Here is a 24,987-nt window from a genome sequence, read left to right as displayed (position 1 = left end):
GTATCTGTTGATATTTGTTCCCAACAGCCCAAATCAGACAAAAATTGTTCATGAAATGATTGTAAAACTTAAATGATGCATTTTCAATTTTTTTTAAACATTTAATCTAACTGCGATTTCACGCAAAACAGCAGTATCCAAGTGCACCAATTTTGCTCAGATTTGGCGTGGGAGCTTTTTGGCCTGCCTTGATCTTTGATTTTTTTAATTAAAAAAAAGATCAAGTTTTTAAGTAATTCGAAAAATATTTGCGATTAAAAAAAAGATCAAAATGGAAAAAATATCTATTTTTTATTTTTTGAAATTGTTCATCGAAAAATTCTGCCCAAGTTCAGATAAAAAATCTGTAAAAATCTGACAGACAAAAATCTAACAATTATGTTTGGGAATGGGCAAGTAGTTATGATAGAATTAAAAATTTTGGGTCTCGTTAAGGTTGAATAAACATTCAAATTTAGTCAAATATTTCATCAATTTTACAATTTTGCTTTAGCCTCGTTTTGTTATCAAAAGTTAAAAAAATTGCATGGCAAATTGGCTGATAGTGGAAAAATTTGGCAATCTCAAAGTTATCTGGCAAGCAACCCTGGCAACCCTGCTAATACCTTAAATTTTGTTATTTTTTTTTTAGTATCACGTAGTAGCCGTTTTTTTCTCAGCTCGTGATATTTCGGAATGTTTATTAAATTTTAATTGTAAAAAATGAAAATTTTATAAGACCGTTGCAAATATAGTTTACGTCAACCCCCACCCCCTTGCAAAAATCGGGGGGCAAAAAATATTTTTTCGAAAAACTTCAAAATTTTAATGAAAATCAAAGTTTTATCAACCGAAAACCAGTTTAAATTTTCCTGCGTTTATGCATGTTTGAACTCCTTTGAAGACTTTTCATGAAATACCAATGTAACAGTCCCTCGTAATGTTTTTTTTAGCGAAAAAAAAATTCCGTCAGCACATCGATATTTTGAAAACTAATGATTGGAAAGCAACTGAATGCGTGTAAAATGCATTTTAAAACACCTTTTTCACCACAATGTTGAAACTAGTGCGTCCATCCCGGGAATTCGCGGGACAAAAATCCCGGGATTTTTCCAAAACCGGGAATTTCCGAATTCAGGGATTTTTTAAATTTTGTCCCGGGAATTCCCGAAATTGAAAACAAATCAAATTTTGGTTTGGAAATTCAGATTTGGTTGTGAAAAGATGAATAGTTTAATACTTAGGACTCGATAAGAATTTTAAAGCATTCATATTTGTATTCGGCATGTATCAGCATTAATTTGGCTTGTTTGGGAAAATGGCTGAATTTTTAGTTTACAGATCCGCCTTGCGCTTTCAATATTTTCTATTAAATTTAATTTATTTAAAAAAGTAAGGAATTTAGACTGCTGTTTTATCCATTTTTTACATAATTTTTGATTGTTTTGATTGATTTTAGTTACAACAGGAATATTACAAAACAATTAGTACACCGATTTCCAAATTTATTGCTCTAACATCTCCTGTATCTATTCAGACTGCAGTCCCGTTTAAATATCTCCAGTTGGCGGTAGTGACTTAGGGATAATTTTTAAAATATTTTTTAATATGAAACATAAAATTAAAATTATTACTGCATCAAAAATTTCCCGGGATTTCAAAATTATTTTTCCCGTTTCCCGGGAATTTCAAAACCCGGGAAAATTGGACGCCCTAGTTGAAACCTAAGTTGCGTTGTTAATTTGATTTTGGTTAACCGCGGTCAATTTTCTTGAAATATTTCGATTTGTCAAAAATCCACCAAAGCATTTACCACATTGATAAAAAAAATTGTGGTAGAAAAGTATCCACCGCGATCAAGTGTTGACAGTTCGACGCCAAAGAATTATTTTAAGACAATTTGTCGCGGTTAACCAAAATCAAACTAACAATGCAACTCTAGGCTTGTATTTTCAATTTTTATATATTTTTTTTTTGGTAGTTTAAAATGATGGGCTTGATTTATAAAATTTTAAATTAATTTTAATCATAAAGTGGAAACTTACAAATTAGATAACAAAAAGCATTTTCAATACTCATAGGAAGATTCCAGCTCACTAGTTTCCAGCAAAAAACTAGCTTGGCGTGTGATTAATCTCAATTGCAAATGTTGCTAGGCAAAACATTCCCGCAGTTCGGAATTCATACAAACAAAATCCGTGACAAAAAGCACTATTTGCTCAGCGGCAGCAGCATCGTAGCACCAGTGGGACCAAACAGTGCAAGATAAACCTCGGAGGGGGGCATCACGCAACGACAAAAAAGCGATCAGGCAACTATCAAATATTGCTGCGAATAATGTATCATAAATTTGGTGCTATATTTCATCGTCCATCGATGAGGCAATAACAGTATTGCAGGCAATTTTTCGGTTGTGATTTCTCAAATTCTATATTGATGGTTATCAAAATTCATCCAAATTATGCTTATTTCCATGTTTTTTTTTTCAGATCATTGTAAACGAGTTAGAATCAAACCATACGTGATTCCATGACAATTGGTTATATCACAAAATTAAAATTGAAAAATTGCGTGAAACATTCCCGCCATTCATGCTCAAATTCCACTCCCTTGAGCGCTAGAACGCTTAGCACAAATCGCGCAGACACGCAAATCTCCCGACGGGATTTCCCGACACACTTTCGCTCGGATGAACCTCCTTGGGTTGTGACGACAACGACGACGACGACAACAACGGAGACAGTGGCAGAGTGCCTCCCTGGAAGCATTTTTCATTGTGGCCCCATTCACGGCGGGAAATTATTCACTATTCATTGCAAACGAAGCTTGGTGAGCTCTCTTTTGGTTGAATCCTCTTGAAGAAAAATAATAAAAAAAGCGTTATAAAGGAGCTGACTCTTTTTTTTTCTCTCTCAATTCTACAGATTTGTCATTTTCTCACAAACGCAAATACCTACAGCTATACACAATTCCCTTTTAGCAGATTTGAAACGCACCACGGGGTTAAAGTGACGGGTGGCTCGGGAATTCCTTAAAGAGATTTACAGTAATTCTTTGTAAAGATCGTATATTCATAAAAAAATGTTAAATCCAAAATTGAACCGGTATATTTTTTGCAAAAAAAAATCTCAGCAAAATCGACATTTTAAAAAAAGATTTTTTTTTTGTTTAGCTGAAACTTCTTGGAGAAAGAGTTTTGCATCATTGGTTCCGTCCATTAAGTAGTTATACAGTAAATTTTGGCAGCTGTCTTGAGAAGGGATTTTTGATCGAATTTTCAGCAAAAATTTAGGTTTTTGTCATGGTTGTTAATTTTATTGGGGGAACTTTTGAGCTGATGAAAAGTTTGGATTTTTTTTATCGAGACATGATTTTTTTTGAATTTTTAAGGTACCTAACATTTACATTGAACATTGAACTGGGAGTTCTTTGGTCAATTAAATGAGTTACGTATTATTCTTTTTGGCTCTTAGGGTAACAAATCTAACTCGGATTAGGGTGGTGGAAAAATATCTTTTTCAAAAAATCATAACTCAGCGCCGTTTCAACTGATACAAGATCTCTTAGACGCAAGTTCTCTTGGACGCAAGTTAGGCTTCCAAGGAAAAAAGTTTGAACTTCGAAAAATGCAGCATAAGTAGTGCGTCCATCCCGGGAATTCCCGGGACAAAAATCCCAGGTTTTTTTTCTAAAACCGGGAATTCCCGAATCCCGGAATTTTTAATAATTTGTCCCGGGAATTCCCAAAATAGAAAAAAAAAATCAAATTTTATTCTGCAAATTCAGATTTGGTTGTGGAAACAGATAACAAGTTGATTGCTTACCCCTTGATTCAAGGATTGGTTTATTTTATTGAAAGTTTAAGTTAGTTTTAGGTTAGGTTATGTTTTCTTAACAGTTTTTTTTCCTCGTTGTACCTAGTGTTACAAAAATGATAAATCATATACTTTTAAAGTTATGAAAATGAACAGTGTTTAAATCACGAAAAGCAAACTAAAGCTGAGAGCCACAGCTGACCACTTATTATGTAAACCAAATGTAATTATTTAAGAAAGATTCAATAAAGTAAGTTAAGTAACTCAAAGATATCTTCTCAAATATGTTTGAGATAAAACATGAAATTTAATCTAAATTTGCATTAACCGGTATTTTTGCCTCCCTCACTGAGGTAAGGCTATAATCCTGCTCTAAAAATGAACTTCGTATAAAAACGTATACATATCGACCCAGAATCGAAAACTGAACAAATATCTGTGTGTATGTGTGTATGTATGTGTGTGTATGTGTGTGTGTATGTATGTATGTGACCAACAAACTAGCTCATGTTTCTCGGCACTGGCTGAAGCGATTTGTCCCGAACTTGTTGCATTCGACTTGGTTTAGGGTCCCATAGATCGAGTTTTATACAGATTGAAGTTTCGATAAGTAGTTCAAAAGTTATGTATAAAAATGTGTTTTCACATATATTTGGATATCACTTAACTGTATGTAAGCTATGTCCGGGTCCATCATCCGACCCATCGTTGGTTAGGTCATCAAAAGACCTATCCAACGAGTGCAAAACATTGAAGATCTGGCAACCCTGTCTCGAGATATGGCCACTTAAGTGATATCGATGTACTTTTTGGAAGCCGGATCTAAAAAATAGATGAAACTTGTGTACAGCCATTGTTGTGAGGAAGGCTCCAACCACATAGGTGGATTAAGTTAGTTTTTTAATTGTTTCTGCTTCTAGTTTTTTATTACATTTTCAAAGAATTTTTTCTGGCTTTTCTAGTCATTTCATACACGAAAATAAATAAAAGAAATATATTTATAAAAAAAATCAATTTGAATCACAATGTACCGTCATCAGGGGTGACATTGGGTCTAGGGGGTGAGATTGGGTCATACGAAATAGCTGAAGTTTGTATGACCCGATCTCACCCCCAAACCCAATGTCACCCCTAATGATGGTATATAAAGCTGTGGTTATTTTATAATCCAAAGCACAACACATAAAAAAATATTTTTAAAATTCCTTTTAAAATATCTTAAAATTACTGTCCTTGTTTCGATTGATGTGTAGATTATCATCAATTAATATTTTTGAGCTTATTCTATAATTTTAAACTCGAAAACATAATCAATATAATGAAAACATAGATTTTATGACTGTTTCAAAAATTTCCCGGGATCCCGGGATTTGCCGGGATTTCAAAAATATTTTTCCCGTTTCCCGGGAAATTCAAAACCCGGGAAAATTGGACGCCCTAAGCATAAGAAAAAGCATTTGAAAAAGTCGTATGAAAACAAAAATATCGTTTGACGGCTTCTGTGAGCAATTTTCATCCGAAAAATGGTCTGTATCTCTTGAAAAAATCTGTCTCTTTTGAAATAATTTGTGATTCAATTAATTTTTGTCATAAAAAAATAAGCGTTTTAATTTTCATGTTTTATATGTTTTAGAGAACATAAAATTTTATATTTCTAGAAAATTCTAAAAGGACAAATATGACTGACCAAATTTGGAAAGGGACTTCAAACACTTATTTTTACAATTTAATATGTTGGGCTCAATTCAAAAATTTCGAATAATTATTTATAATTATTTTTTACGTAGTCCTCATTTTGCCGAAAATACCAAATCCATCAAAATATTCCTGCAAAAGATACAGATTTCAGTTGATTAGACTTTTGTTTCCATAAAATCGATGCATGTTTTTTGAAAAAAAAAAATGGAAAACATTAGCTTATTTTTATATTTTTACAAAATAGAAATCCCCGTGATTTAAAAAAATTATAAATTTGCATGAAAAATACTGTTTGTCTTTTTCGACAAGACTGCTCTTTAAACCTGAATGATAACACTACACTTCTTTATCTAAAATTTTATTTTATATTTGAACTGTTTTGAACAATACATTGTTTTTAAAATATGATTTTTGCAAGTACAAAAACCTCATTCTCTGATGAATCCTTACAACTTTGTGGATCTTTGTTTTACTCTTGAAAAATACGAAATTTTTTAATCAACTTGAGTTTTCAATAAAAAAAAACATTTGAGTAACTCTTGATTCGAAATAAACATTAAATTTTCCATTAATGGCAAAATTAAGTTTTTACACACAATTTTTACCTCTTAACCATTTTTAGCTACAATTTACCGGAAAACGTGTATTTTTTTTGTTTAAAAATGCAGGGGTCGTACAGCCTCACCTTTGCTCTTAGGACAAATTTCACGAATCGAAGAGGAGTCATAGCTAGAGGGTGACGAGCGGGAATTCTTGGGAAAAAAATTCCGGGAAATCGACCATTTTTGAACCTCTCGATTCCCGGGAATTTCGGTCGAGACTCCCGGGAAATTTTGAACATATAAATATCAAAGCAAAATTTTATAAACTAATCAGAAAATTATTTAAAGAATTCTAAATTGTTTCGAACATTGTATGTGAAATGCTCGATGTTCAAGCTCTTCTCTAATCTTATTCAGAAAGTGTAAATTTTAAATTCCAATAATTATAACTGAAAGAAGCCAAAAAATTTGGTCCACAAATTTACCTTAAAGTATACTTAGCTGTTTCTTCCCAGATATAAAATCTAATTTCTTTGAAATATTTTTTTTAATTTTATTTTTTTAAAGGGGAAAGCTTTTTCTCGAGCATAGCAATCCTCATAGTCTGTTTTGAGGTAATGTTTAAAGGTAATTTTCATTTTTGGTGTTAATAAGTCAAATTGTGTTTCACGTCAACCACAATTTTAAATTCTAGAGATATTTTTAAAGGGTCCTTTAAGCTTTTGTCTTTTTTCGTTCCTTTTCAAAAAAAAATTCTAGGATTATATTTTCGGGGAAAAAACTCTGGCGATCTTTGTAAAGTTAATGTCCGACATTTGTGATCATTCGGGTTTTCCGGATAACTGTAAATTTTTCTTCAATGAATATTTATAATTGACATTAAAAAGGAAAAAAAAGTTCTTTAAGTCGTTATTAATCATATTGCAAAAATCTCGATACAGGGAAATTATATATTATTTGTAAACATGTTAAACTAAAATTTTGAGTCCCAAAAAGCTCAAGAAACGATCTTGTACTTGCAGATTCAGAAAAAAAAATCAAAAGGTACATATAGTTCCTCCAAATAATAAGGATACTTAAAATAACGTTTCATAGAATAAGTATGAAAATATTGTAAGTAATTTCATTAAAAAAAAAACAAATTTATTGCTTTTCCTTTTAAATTATTGCCACTATTGGTATAGTAAAAAACACTCCCTGGATCCCGGGAATTCCCGGGAAATGACCAAATTCAACTCTCGATTCCCGGGAAATTGAAAATCTCGAGAATCTTCACCCTCTAGTCATAGCTACTTTTTCCGATTTCGTGTGAGTTGGCCGAGAATGACCCATACTTGATCTTAACAGAACTTATCATGCTAGCCTAAAATAAAGGCGACTTCGAAGCTCTACTGTACCTTCATGTGCGTACTCTTACTCGTTTTGTGAGAGTAAACGCTTCCAAACCAGACCTTTTTAGCCAGCAAAGCACTGTCTTCCCCGGAAATATTCCCAGTGACATTCTGGCAATCAAAAGTCGATTATTAGAAATTGCAGAGGCCACCCACTGAGCTGGTGCCGTCAGTCTCCGGTGCCAAATTCCGGACCTTCAAAGCTAGACCGTTCGGAATGAAAAAGTGTCTGAAAAGAGCTTCAATTCAAAGCACCGCGTACGCAGGAACGAACAAAACCCTCGAATTTCCCCCCGTTAACAACGAATGGAGGTACAGCGGCGGAAGTACGGCCATAAAGATGTGCCTTAGCAAAAGATCCGTGGAACCGTCCGGAAAACGTGGTTCGATAGTGATAGCGCGTTAAAAAGAGGTCATTTGGAAGTTTCCTCCAAGCTTCCGACTTGGCATGGCAAGCTTAGGTGTGCTGGCCAGGTCAACCTTGCAATCGTGGAAAAACGATGATTTCTTACATGAATAAATTTACAATTTAGCACGCTTTTCTGGGGGAGGGGGGGATGACAAAGGAGCGCAAGTTTGTGGGTGTCGAATGTTTTCACCATCGAATATTGCCTTGTTATTGTCCGCGAAACGCGTGGGCCACTTTGGGGTACGGAACGTGATCTGCATGCTCCCCGTGCGAAATTGTCCTCCAATTTCACGACGCCGTCGGTGGTGCCTCTATTGAATTAGAAGATATTGCCCCGCGGAATAATGGCCAACGCAAACAGAATGGGCGCAGAATATCGCGTGGGGATGGGCAAAATATGGTTTACAGTCATAATTTGTTTGCTCTTGCGAGGGGGTGGGTTCAACGCCGCTGAGTTGATTTATTGCGGTCATTACGGTGGAGGTGCCGCGAAGGTGAAGATGTTAACCTGTAGATTGGATAATTGCGTGCTGGAGGCGTCTGGAAATGGCAGTTAGATTGTTTGCAGAATGGTTTCGAGTGACGTTCATAGCTTTGTCAAGATTTGCGTTACAATGGTTATATGAATCATGAAAAGTTTCAATTGAATGTTTAAACTGAGATTACATTTTAGTAACTTTGCTAAAGCTTAAAATATAACATTTATTGTGATTGAATAAGGTTATTCAAATCTTTCATAACAAGAACAGTTTTTTGCAATCATTAGTTTAAAAAAAGTCTTTCCAAAAACATTTTTTTCGAAATAAAAAAAAGTTTTGCGGTATTTGCGGTACATTAAAACAAAACACAAGATCAATATATTTTTAGACTGCTTCACTGCCCATGTTCATACTTGAAAATGATTATCAACACAAGAAAGTATATGTCAAATAAAAAAAAAATTGAAAAATATATTTTTTTGACACTGATTTATTATAAACATTGAAAAATATTCAAAAGACCTGATTCAATTTAAAAAAAAAAAAAACAGACAAAATCAACCATGACGTTGAAAAAACAATCGTGTTACTAACATGATATTAATTTGTGATATTTATTAATTATGTAAAACTTCGGGACCCGTGGTGTAGGGGTAAGCGTGGTTGCCTCTCACCCAGTCGGCCTGGGTTTTGATCCCAGAAGGTCCCGGTGGCATTTTTCGAGACGAGATTCGTCTGATCACGCCTTCCGTCGGACGGGGAAGTAAATGTTGGTCCCGGACTAACCTAAAAAGGTTAGGTCGTTAGCTCAGTCCAGGTGCAGGAGTCGTCTCCTTGGGTCCTGTCTCGGTGGAGTCGCTGGTAAGCAGTTGTACTAACAACCCAAAGATCGTCAGTTCGAATCCCGGGGTGGATGGAAGCTAAGGTTAAAAGAGGTTTGTAAGTGCCTCAACAATCAAGCCTTCGGACACTTAGTTTCGAGTAGGAATCTCGCAATCGAGAACGTCAAGGCAATGCTGCAGAGCGAATAATTTGATTTGATTTGATTTTTGAAAACTTCGGAAAAAAGCTTCTTTATGACCAAAATCCAGTTTTCATGATTGGTTTATCCCCTAATTTCTCGAGAAGGAATTCACTGATCGATTCTAATCTTCAGCAAAATTGTAGGTTTCGATTAGGAAATCTCAGATAAAAAATAGTTACAATCTTAACTAAAATAACCTAATACCTTGCTTACTTAAAAATGCAAAATCCGTATATTTGAATAAAAAAATGTGGACAATGTTGCTTTCAAATTATTTTTGTTTTTGATGATAAAAAGTGATTTTAAAAACTGTTGTATCCTATTTAATTTGATCAAGATATAATCGAAAAGTATATGACATATTTTCTAAAAAGTTCACAGTTTTTGAGATATGTAGCAGAATTTTACCAAAAATCACATGTTTTTTTGTTTTTTTTTAATAGCGCCTGTTATTTTTGAAAATAATTATTTGAAAATTGTCATTCGTGACATTTTCTTATCTATTATAAAACAAATATTTACAAATTTGAATTCAAGACCAAAACTATAATCTTAGACGCTTTATCTTAATCTCTGAATCTTGTTTATACCATATTCGCCATGGTAAATGAGCGCGAGAAATGTTTCTCTCTTTCTCTAGTTCTCGCCGCGAGTCCCGACTCTCGCAGGCGCTCGTGGCGAGAGCGAGAGTACGAGCGAAAAAGAGCGCGCTCCCCCCGCTCGTGAGTGAGCATAACTTTACTTCTTCTCGGTCGAATTCCAACACTGCCCTGATTTATGGTAACAGAGTGAATTCTGTCAACGGATCACAATTCACAGAATCTACAGGGGAGGAAGGATGTGTGGGCTTTATTGTGAACATAGAAAAAGTATTTACAGATGTTTGGAATTATTAATTTAGTGTTGGAAATTAAAAACATATTATCAAGGATTATCTACAACCAGGAGTTGGCAGCTTAATATTGGACAAAACATTAATTATATGTGATAGAAATCAATACCAACAGCCATCAATTGGAAGATAGTTCACCATTCACACATACAATAGGCACACAAGCACCTGCCAGCCTTCATCGATTAATTATAACCATTTCCACACACGTCTACCATCGATCATATAATTGTGCCTCCAACTCGTAAACCAATTCCAATTTCACTCGTCTGATTCCTTGCTCATTGTGGCGAACCACGATCTAAATTTATCGAATCCTTTACTAATTGAAGCCGCGATTGTAAATCGATTCGATTTCAGCTGAGCTGTGTGAGCTGTACGAGCGTGCAAAATCCATTTCTAACCCATTTCATATCCGACGGCGCTACCAAGCCGTCATTAACGGGATCCTCTTAGGGGGTTCAATCCAGAAATCGAGAAACAATGCAAAATTGCACTTTGATTCGAAGCTGAAACTACAAAGTACAAAACTATTAGTCCGTTTCAAACGTTCCGCTCGCTTTGCTTGTTGTCTAGATTTGCGCCATTATAGCGCAATAATTGAAACGACAATCCGAATTACATTGCAATTAACACCCACCGCGGTTTAGTAGCAGTGCTTGTCCGACCGTGCTGGATAAACAACAAATCGATTGTTTTCCAGCATGTTTGGGATGTTGTGGAATCGGCTCACGTGGGCTTTAGCGCTGTCTGGTCGAGGGCATTCTAGACGTACTCGTACACGTATTTAGGTGGTATTTATGTTCAAGCACAGCTGAGGCCTCATCCAACGGAAAAAAATACATAGCTCCATGAGGTATTTCGGATTTCACTAGAATGAGAGTTTCTGGTAACAAAAATTCTTCGAATTATGGAACGCTTCAAAATCCACACACATCATCTTGTTTTGGATGATTTTTTTTTGCATCAATTTTCCTTTCGAATATATTTAAAGATTATTATCAATGCAACAAGCAATTTAATATTATATAAAAACGAATGCTAAAAAAACCTTCCATAAGCTTCCTAAGATTCAGGAAAGAAAGGAAGAAATTAATAATTGTGAATTCTTTAAATCCAATCCAATTTGTTACACAAATGACCGATTGTTTTGCTGTTAACAGCTGGTTTAGGACCTAAGAAATGCCGTCTACAAAAAATTTAGCCCAAAATTTGAGTGATTCCAAAGCTAAAAGGAGTTTGTGGAATTCGATGCAAACATGCATATTTTGCATGCATTCTATTAAAATAAAATATTTATAGTACATCTTGATGGTATTTGTACAGTTGAAACTTATTGCAATTTTTTGCCACGTTTGGCAAAAAGGATATGCTACCAAGTGTCTTGATTAAGATTCAAGACTTTAGACAAAATTTTGAGACTCAAAATTTATTTGGTTTGTTTTTATTTGGAATTGAGCAATTCACCTCGGATTCCAGGTATGGATTTTTATACATGGCTCAGACATTTTAAGGGCTGACAAATATTTAAAGTTTCAGTAAATTTTCGACGTACAAACCAACGGTACTTGTTTATAATCCATTTTTCAACAACTTTTTCTTTAAAATTTTAAAATTCAGGCTAGTAATTTAATTTTTTATAATTTTTTGGACTGTTGTTTTAAAATATTTTGAAATTTATTGTATTCATCGAGAAAAAAGAAGATACCATGGAAAATTAACACTTTGTTTATGATTCCCAATTTCATAAACGCTTGTTCACGATTCCTGGAACTCTTTTTTCACCGTGTACCGACAACAATTTTATATCATTTGTATGAGTTGTAAAGCATTTTGACCTTTATCTCAAAAATGAGAAAGTTGAACAAAAACGTTTTTTTTTGTATTTCAAGGATTTTTTAAACCAAATAAAAACACTCAAAAATAGTTCCAGAGTTGCTTCCGGAGGATCAGCGGAGACAACGTATGACAAAATTAGCACCATTAACGTACCTTTTCTGAGAAGGACATCGAGGAGGGCGTCGCGACGGAGATGCCCGTCGGTGTTCCCGCGCAGGACGAATTGCCGCCGATTTCGGTGGTGGTCGTCGCCGTCGCCGTTGAGGCCCCTACCGCTGCGATTGCCATCGAACTGGCCGTGGCACCGGCCCCGGCTGGCGTCGCCAGTCTGTATCGATTGGCGTGAAAACTTGACCCATAGCAATACATCAGGACCATGGTCGTCGGGAAGTACAGCGCGCAACTGGACAGTATCCGGTAGGACGATTTGCTGTAGAACGGCTCGCACGCCAGCAGACCGGATTTGTTGAAGTAGTATCCTGGGGGAGAAGGGTGAAATATATAGTTATGACGAGAGCATCGGGCCGGTAGGGGGCATCCGAAATTGAATTGTATGAACTAAGTTGGGCAAGAATTTATAACTCAATTTAAAAGTCGTTGCGAGTGCGGAAGCTGGAACAGTCCTCCGGTGGTGGTGTAACTTTTCACAGTGTGATAGTTTTTTTTTTGTTTTCCGTTGGAGTTGGAGCATGTGCTTGGGTTTGGGATGAAAAATATATTGGATATTTACCAATAAACTCCAACAAACTCATGGCGCAAAAACACCTTTTTTTAGCCAAGCACTTCTATATTAGTTCATATTAAATTATTTCTAAATTTAGAAAGTGTACAGTGCATTTCATATGTTTTAAATAACGGTAAATTTCTCAGGATTGACTATCAAAAAAAGTGCTGTTGCATACCTTTGGCCTAATATTTGATGATTTTTTCGGTTCCCATGTCGAATCTACCAACATTGTTGACTTTGAAACTTATAGTAATCATTGTGTATGAATCATTTTTGCCGCATAGAAACAACTTAATGTACCCCACTGACATAAAAAATTAAATGCAATATGATTTCGTGATTTTAAATTAAATAATTAAAAAAATGTAAAGCGGTCTCATTTGAATCTTTCAATACCGGCCATAGTCAATTGGTCGTAGAAGGCGTAGATTGCGACATAAAATATTGGTGGATTCAACAAAGTAGCTTGGGTTGCCATGCCCAACAACTATCTAGAAGAGAAAAAATATCCCAAAAATATTCCTTGAAAGTTAGATAATATCATCCTAGTCCCATTTGCAATAACACTTCTAAAGGCATCCAAGCTTAAAGATTTCACAGTTTTCGGAAAATCTATACATCACTTTTTTTGGGATCTAGACCAAACAATACTCTAAAGTGATTTGAAATTTTAAATTAGGGGGAGAGGGGGTAATATGCACCTCCTAAGGGAAAACTGTGATTTCTCAAACATTACAGCAATACTTTGGAAGAATTTTGTTCGATGTTCTAAAACAACTTTTATTCTTCGTCATCCATGTGAAAAAAGTTTTAAAAAACCTCAAAATTGTTCGAAAATATCAAATTTCTAAAAACATTTTTGATTCATTTCAAACAACCATGCGGGGCAATATGCACCGCAACTTTGGGGCAAAATGCTCTACAACAACGGGGCAAAATGCACCACAACATGGGGCAAAATGCACCGGGTAAAAGCAGTTTTTACTAGTCACCACTAGATGACACCGCTGTTTTTACAAAGGAGCTTCACAGCGGTGCATTTTGCCCCGACCACGCTTTTTGCAGAAAATTTAATTAAAAACAAGCCTTACCCGAAAAACTTCGTCTTTTCCTTTTTTAGTTTGTTGACGTTTTTAAATTTTTTTTCTTTATTCAGCCTCCTGTGATCAAAATTTGATTTTACGCAACTTTTCCCATACAATCTGCAGATTTTCCGGAATCGGTTCCAGAGTGGCCAAAGTTGTAACTTTTTGGCATAAGAACCTTCCTTGGGCTTATACGAACCCAACGCAACAAAGAGCACCTCGATCCGACGTTCCGTATTGGATTGATTCGCGTTCGAACAAAACCGTCGAAATTTTTTATATATATTAAAAATGCATTTTTTGATGTTTTTGGACTCATCTATCTACAGAATAATGAAGATTACGGCAAAAACTATATACATCAATACTTATAATAACAATAAATGCTTTTTATATTGTCCAAAAATCATAATGAAAGTTCAATGAAAATTAGATGAAAACGCAACATTTTAAAGTTTTGCAAATAACTTGAGCTGTTTTTATACTGCAATGCTCAAATTTGTCCAGCATGGTTTAGCAATGTTAAGCTTCCAATTTCTATGATTTTTTCCCGGAAAATGTCTTCCAAATACCGAGAAAAGCAGGGGGTGTATTTTGCCCCGGGGGTGCATATTACCCCCTCTCCCCCTACAAGAGAGAAGGTATTTGGTTTGCTGACAGCCAATCAATCATTCGATTCAAGAATTACTTTTTTCACCAGTTAACTTAATAAATTCATAAACCATATTTTCATTTATGTTGATACATTCAGCAATAAAATAAGTATTTTCCACTATCGTAAACCACGGTAACATTGAATCGCTGATGATTTCTGAAAAAATGTAATTTTTTGTAATTTGTTGATTTATTGGGTACGATAACTTGTAAGTTAACACTTTTGATCAGGTCAAGGAAGACACTTTAGGAAATAGGAAAATTACAGAGGATCCAAAATAAACTTGACAAAGTACTCTAACTCTAAGGCTCACAAAATTAGTTTCAAATAGTTCTTTTAAATGCATTTAAAATACAAATCAAATGAATCAAATTAAAATTAGAACTGTTCAACGAACCTTGAGAAGAAGTTCGCTTTATAAAAAGTAACTTATAAAAAAAAACATTGATGAAAAGATGATTGAGGTAATTTTCTTAATGAAGATGAATTCGAAGAAAAAACGAAAAGCATTAACGGATTCTTTGGACAATTTTACGACAAAATCATTAATAATTAGTTTCTTATTTACAAGTTAGTTTCTAATTGACAAGTACACACTTAAGTCATTGAAACAGAGCTTAAAAATCTTTTCAAAATGAAAGCAAATTCTATTAGAACTAGTGATTAATGCTTCAAAATTAGTTTAAATGTCAACACAAAATGTCATTTTTGTATTTTTTTTAAATACTTAACCTCACATTTATATAAATTTAAAAAAAATGGTCCTGATTTAAGTTTAACAATTATTAAATTGCATTTCAGTTGAAAAATGTGAGAAACCGTGTTCCCCTATTTAAACGTTTTGAAGAAATTATTTTTTTAAATCACATATGATTTTTTTAAACTTTGAAAAACCAGACATGACCATTGTGTAGCCTACCCTTGAATAAAAGTTATCTTAGATGATATGTTTTTTAGTAATTGATTACAGCATGAGCATGAGCATGAGCATGAGCATGAGCATGAGCATGAGCATGAGAGATCACCCATGGTTGCCCCTCCGTTGCTGAACAGAACCGTAATATCCTTTCAGCACTACTGATTATAGGCTTCGACGATCTAGTGATGTTTCCCTTATCAACAGCATGTATGAATGCGCTGAAAAGATAAAACACCATGATTGCTAAAGCTAGATCAGTTGCGAATAGGTAACAGTCATTGGCCACCAACGGCGCCCGCCATGTCAGTTTGTAGACCTCGATTTTAAGGGACGGGAATGTTAGTTAGCGCAGGTTGCTACTAGGGCAGCTGATTTACTCTGTGCTTACACCCCACGAGCGCCAGGAACCTGAAAACTTGTTAGTAGGATAGGGTGTTTGGTCAGGATTCATCATAGAAGATGATGATGCGACCCAAAATCATAGTGTTTGTTGAATGGTATTTTGTATTATTCTCAAGGCAAGCAATCGGAGGCTGCGGATGAGACATTTCCCGTTTATCTGTTGTTAAATTTTAAATGAAATGGTCTAGTCTTAGACAGCCGGCTGTGGAAAGATAGAACCAAAATCATTTGTAATTAAAACTGAAGGGTTAAACAGTGTAATTTTTAACTTGAGATGATTTCACGAGTTTTGAATGATTGATGTTTAGTGAGGTACTGATTAACTTTGCGAACGACGAGTTACGATGTATCGAGATGAAATGGTATGATAGGGTTTTGTTGTTGTTGCACATCGACAACGGACGCGAAAAATTTACCGACCCGACGAAAAGGCATCGCAAATCGAACTGACTGTCATCGGGACAGTCAAAGCCAGCCGCACCTTCACACGCACACACGCACGCGAAAAAAACGAAAAACACACTGCGACGGACGCGAAAAATTTTGCGACCCAACGAAAAGGCATCGCAAATCGAACTGGCTAACTGTCATCGGGACAGCCAAAGCCAGCCGCACCTTCACACGCACACACGCACGCGAAAAAAACGAAAAACACACTGCGACGGACGCGAAAAATTTTGCGACCCAACGAAAAGGCATCGCAAATCGAACTGGCTAACTGTCATCGGGACAGTCAAAGCCAGCCGCACCTTCACACGCACACACGCACGCGAAAAAAACGAAAAACACACTGCGACGGACGCGAAAAATTTTGCGACCCAACGAAAAGGCATCGCAAATCGAACTGGCTAACTGTCATCGGGACAGTCAAAGCCAGCCGCACCTTCACACGCACACACGCACGCGAAAAAAACGAAAAACACACTGCGACGGACGCGAAAAATTTTGCGACCCAACGAAAAGGCATCGCAAATCGAACTGGCTAACTGTCATCGGGACAGCCAAAGCCAGCCGCACCTTCACACGCACACACGCACGCGAAAAAAACGAAAAACACACTGCGACGGACGCGAAAAATTTTGCGACCCAACGAAAAGGCATCGCAAATCGAACTGGCTAACTGTCATCGGGACAGCCAAAGCCAGCCGCACCTTCACACGCACACACGCACGCGAAAAAAACGAAAAACACACTGCGACGGACGCGAAAAATTTTGCGACCCAACGAAAAGGCATCGCAAATCGAACTGGCTAACTGTCATCGGGACAGCCAAAGCCAGCCGCACCTTCACACGCACACACGCACGCGAAAAAACGAAAAACACACTGCGACGGACGCGAAAAATTTTGCGACCCAACGAAAAGGCATCGCAAATCGAACTGGCTAACTGTCATCGGGACAGTCAAAGCCAGCCGCACCTTCACACGCACACACGCACGCGAAAAAACGAAAAACACACTGCGACGGACGCGAAAAATTTTGCGACCCAACGAAAAGGCATCGCAAATCGAACTGGCTAACTGTCATCGGGACAGCCAAAGCCAGCCGCACCTTCACACGCACACACGCACGCGAAAAAAACGAAAAACACACTGCGACGGACGCGAAAAATTTTGCGACCCAACGAAAAGGCATCGCAAATCGAACTGGCTAACTGTCATCGGGACAGCCAAAGCCAGCCGCACCTTCACACGCACACACGCACGCGAAAAAAACGAAAAACACACTGCGACGGACGCGAAAAATTTTGCGACCCAACGAAAAGGCATCGCAAATCGAACTGGCTAACTGTCATCGGGACAGCCAAAGCCAGCCGCACCTTCACACGCACACACGCACGCGAAGAAAAAAACGAAAAACACACTGCGACGGACGCGAAAAATTTTGCGACCCAACGAAAAGGCATCGCAAATCGAACTCGTTTTTTAGTAATTGATTACAGCATAGACAAACCAAACATTAATAATATATTTTATTTTGTTGAAATAATGAAAAGTAATACAAAAAGTACTTTTCTCCAAAACAAATATAAGGAGCAATACAGTCAAATATGAAAGAAATATGGAAAATATGAACCAGAGTATCTGTTCTCAAAAAAAAAGTCTCATTATTTTATGACTTTCTGCATGAGTGGATATCTTGCTCATTCATTCTTTCGCCCAAATCAAATAAATTTGCCGTAAAATCTCTTTACAAAAAGGAAACCCCAAAAGTCCTCGCAGAACAACCCAGGTTACGGTCTCTGCCAAACAAATTGGCCACTTGGTGGACTCTATTGTGCCTAACCAAATCCTGCGCCCAGGCTGACGAATGTGGGTAAAATTTCGCCACATTTTGCCACCCTCCCCCTTCAAACTGGCCAGCACTCGAATAACGTTTGGAAGTAAACATACATTGTTGCCGGGATTATGGTAGCTCTTGAGGGTGCGGAACGACGGGAGCTTTTGCGTTCGCCACACCAGGAAGAGGATATTCATATATTTAGGATGGCTTTAAAGAGAGCAGTACATTATTCATAAGGCCAAAGGACTCTCGGCTGCGAGTGTGGTCCACCAAGTCGCGCAAAAGGTCGTAAGTTTGCTTTATGCCGGCGATTCGTAAAGTTATGGGTCGTAAATCTTGAAATTGAATCCGCTGCATGACGACATGACGGTGAAAGTGAGCTCAATTAAAGGTTGGAAATTTCTCGTGTGACATTTTAGTCTGGATTGGAAAATCGATTTAAGCTACTTTAAGATAAACTTTAAACACTTACCTTTTGGCAGCACCAACAACCCGAAACAGGTCAAACATAAAATCCACGTGACGCTCAATATTGCCACACAACCCTGTGAATGAAATTGAAAACAAGTATAATATAAAATCAGAATCAACAAATATCATACAAATCAAACACAACCATTGCGCGCTCATTCAACTGTTGACGATGTTTCCACCTGGTGCTGCAGGTGTCTGGTCTGGTGGATGGAAATCGTTTCATTTTTTTATCCTTGTTTGCATGCATAATCCTCAACGGACCGAATAAAAAACCAAAAATCAATTGCCTACAGCACCATGAAAAAGCCATGTGACCGTGCAACCTCCCCCCAAAAAGGCGGCCAGCTGCCACTCTGTGTGCCAACAACAACGGTCAACTATCACTCCTCAGCACCGACAGCAGCAACAACTCGAAAAAGCACTCAAAAACAGCAGCAGCAATCTCTCTCTCTGTGTAGTGGTAATTTAATTATTGAAATTTTCAGCCACGTGGCTGGTCACTCTTTGAGAATTAATTTTAAAATATATTATACGAGATTTCCGGGCTCTGTGCTGAACTTTTTTCTGGTTGTGGAATTTTTACGTCCCTCAAATCAATCCGATCAAGACACGCTCCGGTTGGCCAAGGGGGCAGTTTTCTGGTTCGTTTGCGAGAGGGGAAAACGCAAAACCACTTGCTGTGAATTTGGATGGAGGGCAATTTTGTAGCCAAAAATTGCGTCCTGCTGTGGTTATTATTATTGTTCTTTGTTATGTTGTGGAATTTTATGCAACATAAAGTAAAGGTTGAATATTGGGATTTCCTGAAAGCTTGCTGTAGAATTATTTGAATTTTAAGACAATATCACGGTGTGTTTCCTGGAACAAACTAAAGATAAAAAATTGGGTAAGTCTGAAATTTGGCACCATGAAAGACGGGCTCTTTCCCGACATTTTGCGGGGTCCAGCGAAATATTTCGTCGGGGGGTCTAGAGCAACTTTTTTTTTGAAGATTTATTTGAAGATTTTTTAGGATTTTTCTACAGAAAAGTCGATAGAAATCGATGGGTTCATGTTTATATCCATCAAATTTCTTATGAATGTGCCTCAAGAGACTCTTAATTACAAATTTGACATCAAATTAAAAGTATCCAACCCGATTTTACCAGATTTCTAGCTTTTTTTGAAATAATCGCAACATCCAAGCTGGAAACCTCAATACGACCAAATAAAAATCTTTTCTATGTACAATTTGTCATAAAAATACAGCAACAGATTGACCGGATAAAAATTCGAGCTTATACCATTGCTAAACTTAGAGTATTTCATTTAAAAGTTATTTGTTACCCAAAAGGTTCCCAAAATAGTAGTTTATGCAACAAGATGCAAAAAGAGGATTTTTTCAGCACGAGTCGTACATTTATCTAACAAGGTTCACCGAGTTGGAAAAATACGACGAGTGCTGAAAACATCAAGTTTTGCAACGAGTTCCATACAACATTTTTTGCAATTCCGAAAAACACCCTTTGGACAGAATTAGAGGACAAATATCCATGCATTGAGTCAATGAATCGTTCAAGTCAAAAAATGTTGAAAAGTATAACTTTTCCTAACAAGTGCTGAAAAGTTCAACTTTTCAGCATCCATTCCCGTGCTGAAAAGTAAAACTTTTCAGCATTTGTTTTGAAAAGGGATACTATTCGATTCTGTTATTTTTAGTACAGAAAAGTAGGCTGTTTCGTCGTTCAAGAATGACAGGAAAAGTAAGTAGGGTAGAGGACCCAGAAATCGCCCACTTTATAGTGGCAATCTAGGAAATTTGATGAGAATTTAATGACATTTTATGGTTTTTGGTTCTATTTGTTGTAGAACGTTGATAAACTATTTGATTTTAAGTTTCCACAAGGTTTTTATCATTTACATATTCATTTTTGATAAAATTTTGCGTTTTAATAAAGTGCTCTGAAGAGCCTATTTTCGCCCCCCTAAATCCAATTTTCGCCCACCCTTGGAACCAGTTTTCGCCCACGACAAAAATCAAGAAATTAAATGAAATTATGACACAAAGCTAAGCAAATATGGTCTCCTATTGATGCACAACATGTTCTCGAAGCTCAATTTAATTGATGTGCACATATTATGTCATAAAATAAATTGAAGTTCAAAAAACTCTAGGAGTTTTCTTAACAGATATCCTACTAATTTTGAGGTTGTAACTTAAACCAACTTAACCTAACTTAAACCAAAACATGTTCTCACTCTCACTAAAAAAATATTATTAAATCAAAATTTGTGATAGAACTCACGTGTCCCTATTCACCCAATATAAGGGCACACAGTTACAATTAGCTCCATGTTGTTGTTGATTTTGTTAGGGGAGCTTTAACTCTATGGGTCATTAGGGTGTAATATGGTTGTATGGAAAAAAATAAAGTTGTCCAAATTTAGTGAGCACAGCACTTTTTCATTTCCTATTGGGTTCCTCAACAACTCTCCAAAGTTTGGGACCGATTGGTTTAGTCCTCACTTTGCGCAAAGCGATTCAATTTTCCATATAAATTTGTATGGGGAAAACCATTTTTTTGGATTTTTATATTTAACAATTCGACGTTTCATGCCATATCAAAATCGGACTCATATTCGGATGCTCTGGAATCTGCTCTACAACTTTCCAGAAGAGAGTATGGTGCTAGCTTGCCCCTTAAAAAAGATACAGCGTGTTCAAAACTCGTCTAAAACGTGTTTTTTGCTCGAAAATCACGTTTTAGACGAGTTTTGAGGACGCTATATCTTCTTTCAGGAGCAAGTTAACACCATACTCTCTTCTGGAAAGTTGTAGAGCAGATTCCAGAGCATCCGAATATGAGTCCGATTTTGATATGGCATGAAACGTCGAATTGTTAAATATAAAAATCCAAAAAAATGGTTTTCCCCATACAAATTTATATGGAAAATTGAATCGCTTTGCGCAAAGTGAGGACTAAACCAATCGGTCCCAAACTTTGGAGAGTTGTTGAGGAACCCAATAGGAACTGAAAAAGTGCTGTGCTGAAAAATCGATTTTGATATTACACCCTAATGGGTCATTCGCTCTCGAATTGGCTCAATATAAAACTTCAAGTACCTCTTAGTAAAAATATTAAAGCACACGTGTAACTACTTTTCCATCCTCTGTGTTCTCCTCTGTACCAGTAAACATTCACTGCATTTGAACTAGGTGTCCCATATCATAGCTTAATTTAATTTTTGAATTTATGTTTATACCAAAACCCCCTAATGAATGAAAGTAATCAAAATGATTATTTATCCTTTTAAAATATTCTAGAATGCTCCAAATAGCACATTTCGCTGCGATTAGATAAGTTTTTATGGTAAACGAAAACTGGTTCTAGATAAAATCTGAAACATACTACTAGATTTCGCCCTGGACGAAAACTGGATCGCATGTTTTTTCATGGCCCCAGAAATCGCCCACTTTATTTTATTGAAATAACCTTTAGTAAAGGTTTAAAACAGGTAAATCACTAGATTTTCATGAAATTCAGGCATACAGTGAACTAATGAATTATTCATTTACATTATTTTCGGACAAAATGAGTTGTTTTCCCTCATTAACATTATTACCCGCTGTAGTCTAAATTGACAAAAATATGGCGGCTGCAGTAAGGCTTTTTTTGAAAAGCTTATAAAAACTTTATAAACAATAGAAATGCATTAGGAAAGTTTCAATTAGTACTAGAAATGAATGAATATGTAAACCTGCATAGTAAATTCAATACAAAAATGGTATAAGTTTGCTAAATACAGATTAAATCCAGTAGGTGGGCGAAAACTGGAGCAGGGCGAAAACTGGGTCCTCTACCCTAGTTTCACGACGGAATTGCAAAATAGTAGTTTATGCAACAAGTTGCAAAAAGAGGATTTTTTCAGCACGAGTCGTATATTTATCCAACGAGGTTCACCGAGTTGGATAAATACGACGAGTGCCGAAAAAATCAAGTTTTTTTTTTATTTTAATGGAAAATATGCATTTTCTATGTACCAATTCTTTCTGAAAAGTCACAATCTACAACTCTGCCAAGGACGAAAAATTGATCAGAAAATCCCTTCTCAAAATACAGGATTTTATACATTTACATACCTATTTCGTATTTAAAACAAAACTTACGATGCAAATTCTAAGTGTAAATATAGGTATTCGGTGCCCTCTCCCCGTGCCCATACCTTCACACTTAGGAGACCCGGGAGGCGGAGTCTTGTCGCAAAAAGAACGATACACGCCTGTGGATCCGTTGACAAAACCGCAAGGTTTAAGAGGGCCACATTTATAAGGTGTTACGTCGATTCCGTTACGATGCAAAATGATTTCTTTGGACATAGGAATAACATGGACAAAGTTTTGTTCAAATAAAAAAATACAAAGAAAGGTCGAATTGCGATCGTAGAGAACCACTCAATTGACTTAAGACAACAAAATTCTTCAGAACAAACCAAATATGGGTCATTCCACCTGAAGTGTGCAAGAAAAAATGCAAATTTGAAAATTACCATCTCCGATTCTGCCCAAATTTGGCAGAGCTGTTGAGACTATCAAAACATGCAAAAATCCTGAATTTCATCCAAATCGGACCACCCCCTCCAATTTTGTACCCTTTTTGGCGATTTTTGAGCGAAACCCCTATTTTCAAACGACGATAACTCAGGAACCACAAATCGACGTCGTCGTGCTATCTTGTCGCACGCGCTATTTTGACGTTCCGAGAAAAACGCGTTTTAATGTTTGACCTTGAATATTCAAAAACAAGAGCACGCAATGTAAACAATAACAAACACGTTTTGTTTGGCTCACCATTCTGTGCATTGTCCCAAAGTTTGGTTGAAGTTGGTTGCTGGAGTCCCGAGTTATAAATACAAATGTTTACGGTAGTCTAGCTTGTACGTGCGACAAACGCATCCTGACTTTCCTGGCCTGGAATCCCTTTGGCCTTTTGTCACACTTACATCAATTTTTATGGAGTGACAAGATAGCACGACAAGATTGAAACTACTTTCATATATAAAGTGACAAAAATGCACGGAGTTTTTTCGGTTTTTGTTGAATATCTCAGGATTGAAATCGAATTTTGGGGATCTGAGAAGGTCAAAAGGTGAGGCATTGTAAGCTGCACAATATGGCGTTCTTAACTCAATTTGGCCCAAAATGCACGTACGACAAGTTAGCACGATGGCGACGAAATCTTAGAGGGTCGGTCTTAAACTCAATTTTGAAGGAAATTGAACGTAGAATCAATTTCCGTAATCAAAATATGGATTAAAATATGTTTTCTACCTGTATTGCGCAATTGAAAACTTTAAACGGCCGTATCTCAAAACAGCCCTATTTATTTTTTGAATTTGACCTCACCATCGTATTCCCCGTCCGATTTTACATAAGAATCACTTATCGACAAAAAGGAATATGTTTCGTTCCAGAGATATCGAATTTTAAAGTTTTGAGTATTTGAGATTACCAGAATTAGCTACACTCGCCGCCTCTGCTAGAAGCACTAAGTCGTGCTGATCAATAACTGCTACCTGCTTTTATTGAAATAAGATTTCATCCCAAATAATCATTACCAAAATAGGCAAATATTGAATGTACAGCACTGTAGGAAAATGCTGTATAATCTTAAATTAAAAAATAGTATACAGTGAATTTGTTTGCTAGCCCAATGGATAGCCTAAGAATGGAATTCCCGCAGAGCTAGCAGGAAATTGCAATTGATCTTGTAAGTAACACTTAAGAAAAAGTGTACGATACATTATCGTGTTAAAAATTATGAATTAACATGAATAAAACTCTCGTGAAGCAAGAGGATTTCTGGAAAGTATCAAACTGAAAAATGTAAGTAAATCACAAAGATCAATCTGATTAATTATCTGATTAAGATCAAATTCAGTTGTGTTGATTTCGACACCGTCCGAACAATAATCTTTTTTTATTGTTTGTCAATCATTTAGAAATCTTGAAAGACCATAAAGCTGCTGTCCACATGTAACAGAATTGAAAAAAATCATCAATTATTCAGATGAAACTGGCTCACAATATAAAAATCGGTTCAATATGATCAACCTTTCAACCCGTAAGGCAGATTTTGGGGTTTTGCTGAATGGCACTATTTCGCTACCGCACATGGCAATAGCTCTAGACCCCATGAGAGTTATTTCATCTATCGTCAAAATCTCAAAATCGTATAAAATTATAAAAATAATTCATCTTACTGAACACCAGGTAGTAATTATTCATCAGCACGACTTATTGTTTCTACACAGCAAAAAATCCGATAGTAAAATCGCATGCAAAAGCATGCACATCACCTTCGTCAAAATAAACACTTAATATTACACACTGCATG

The 24,987-nt window shown here is 36.3% G+C and overlaps 1 protein-coding gene across 2 annotated transcripts in view; it reads right to left on the bottom strand.

Annotated features, from left to right (window-relative positions):
• The window catches only part of LOC6050984 (trace amine-associated receptor 1), a 118,190-nt gene that overhangs the window by 4,996 nt on the left and 88,207 nt on the right, over positions 1 to 24,987 (bottom strand). For both annotated transcript variants that reach the window (XM_038256545.1, XM_038256546.1), the window contains 2 exons: positions 18,612 to 18,684; positions 12,222 to 12,547 (listed from right to left, as the gene is read on the bottom strand). In XM_038256545.1, the coding sequence (XP_038112473.1) occupies positions 12,222 to 12,547; positions 18,612 to 18,684 (399 nt within the window). The remainder of the gene's footprint in view (positions 1 to 12,221; positions 12,548 to 18,611; positions 18,685 to 24,987) is intronic.

Source organism: Culex quinquefasciatus, chromosome 2, assembly GCF_015732765.1.
Source record: "Culex quinquefasciatus strain JHB chromosome 2, VPISU_Cqui_1.0_pri_paternal, whole genome shotgun sequence".
NCBI lineage: Eukaryota > Metazoa > Arthropoda > Insecta > Diptera > Culicidae > Culex > Culex quinquefasciatus.
Note: the sequence above shows the minus strand (reverse complement) of the source record. Positions and strands in the feature narration are given on the sequence as shown.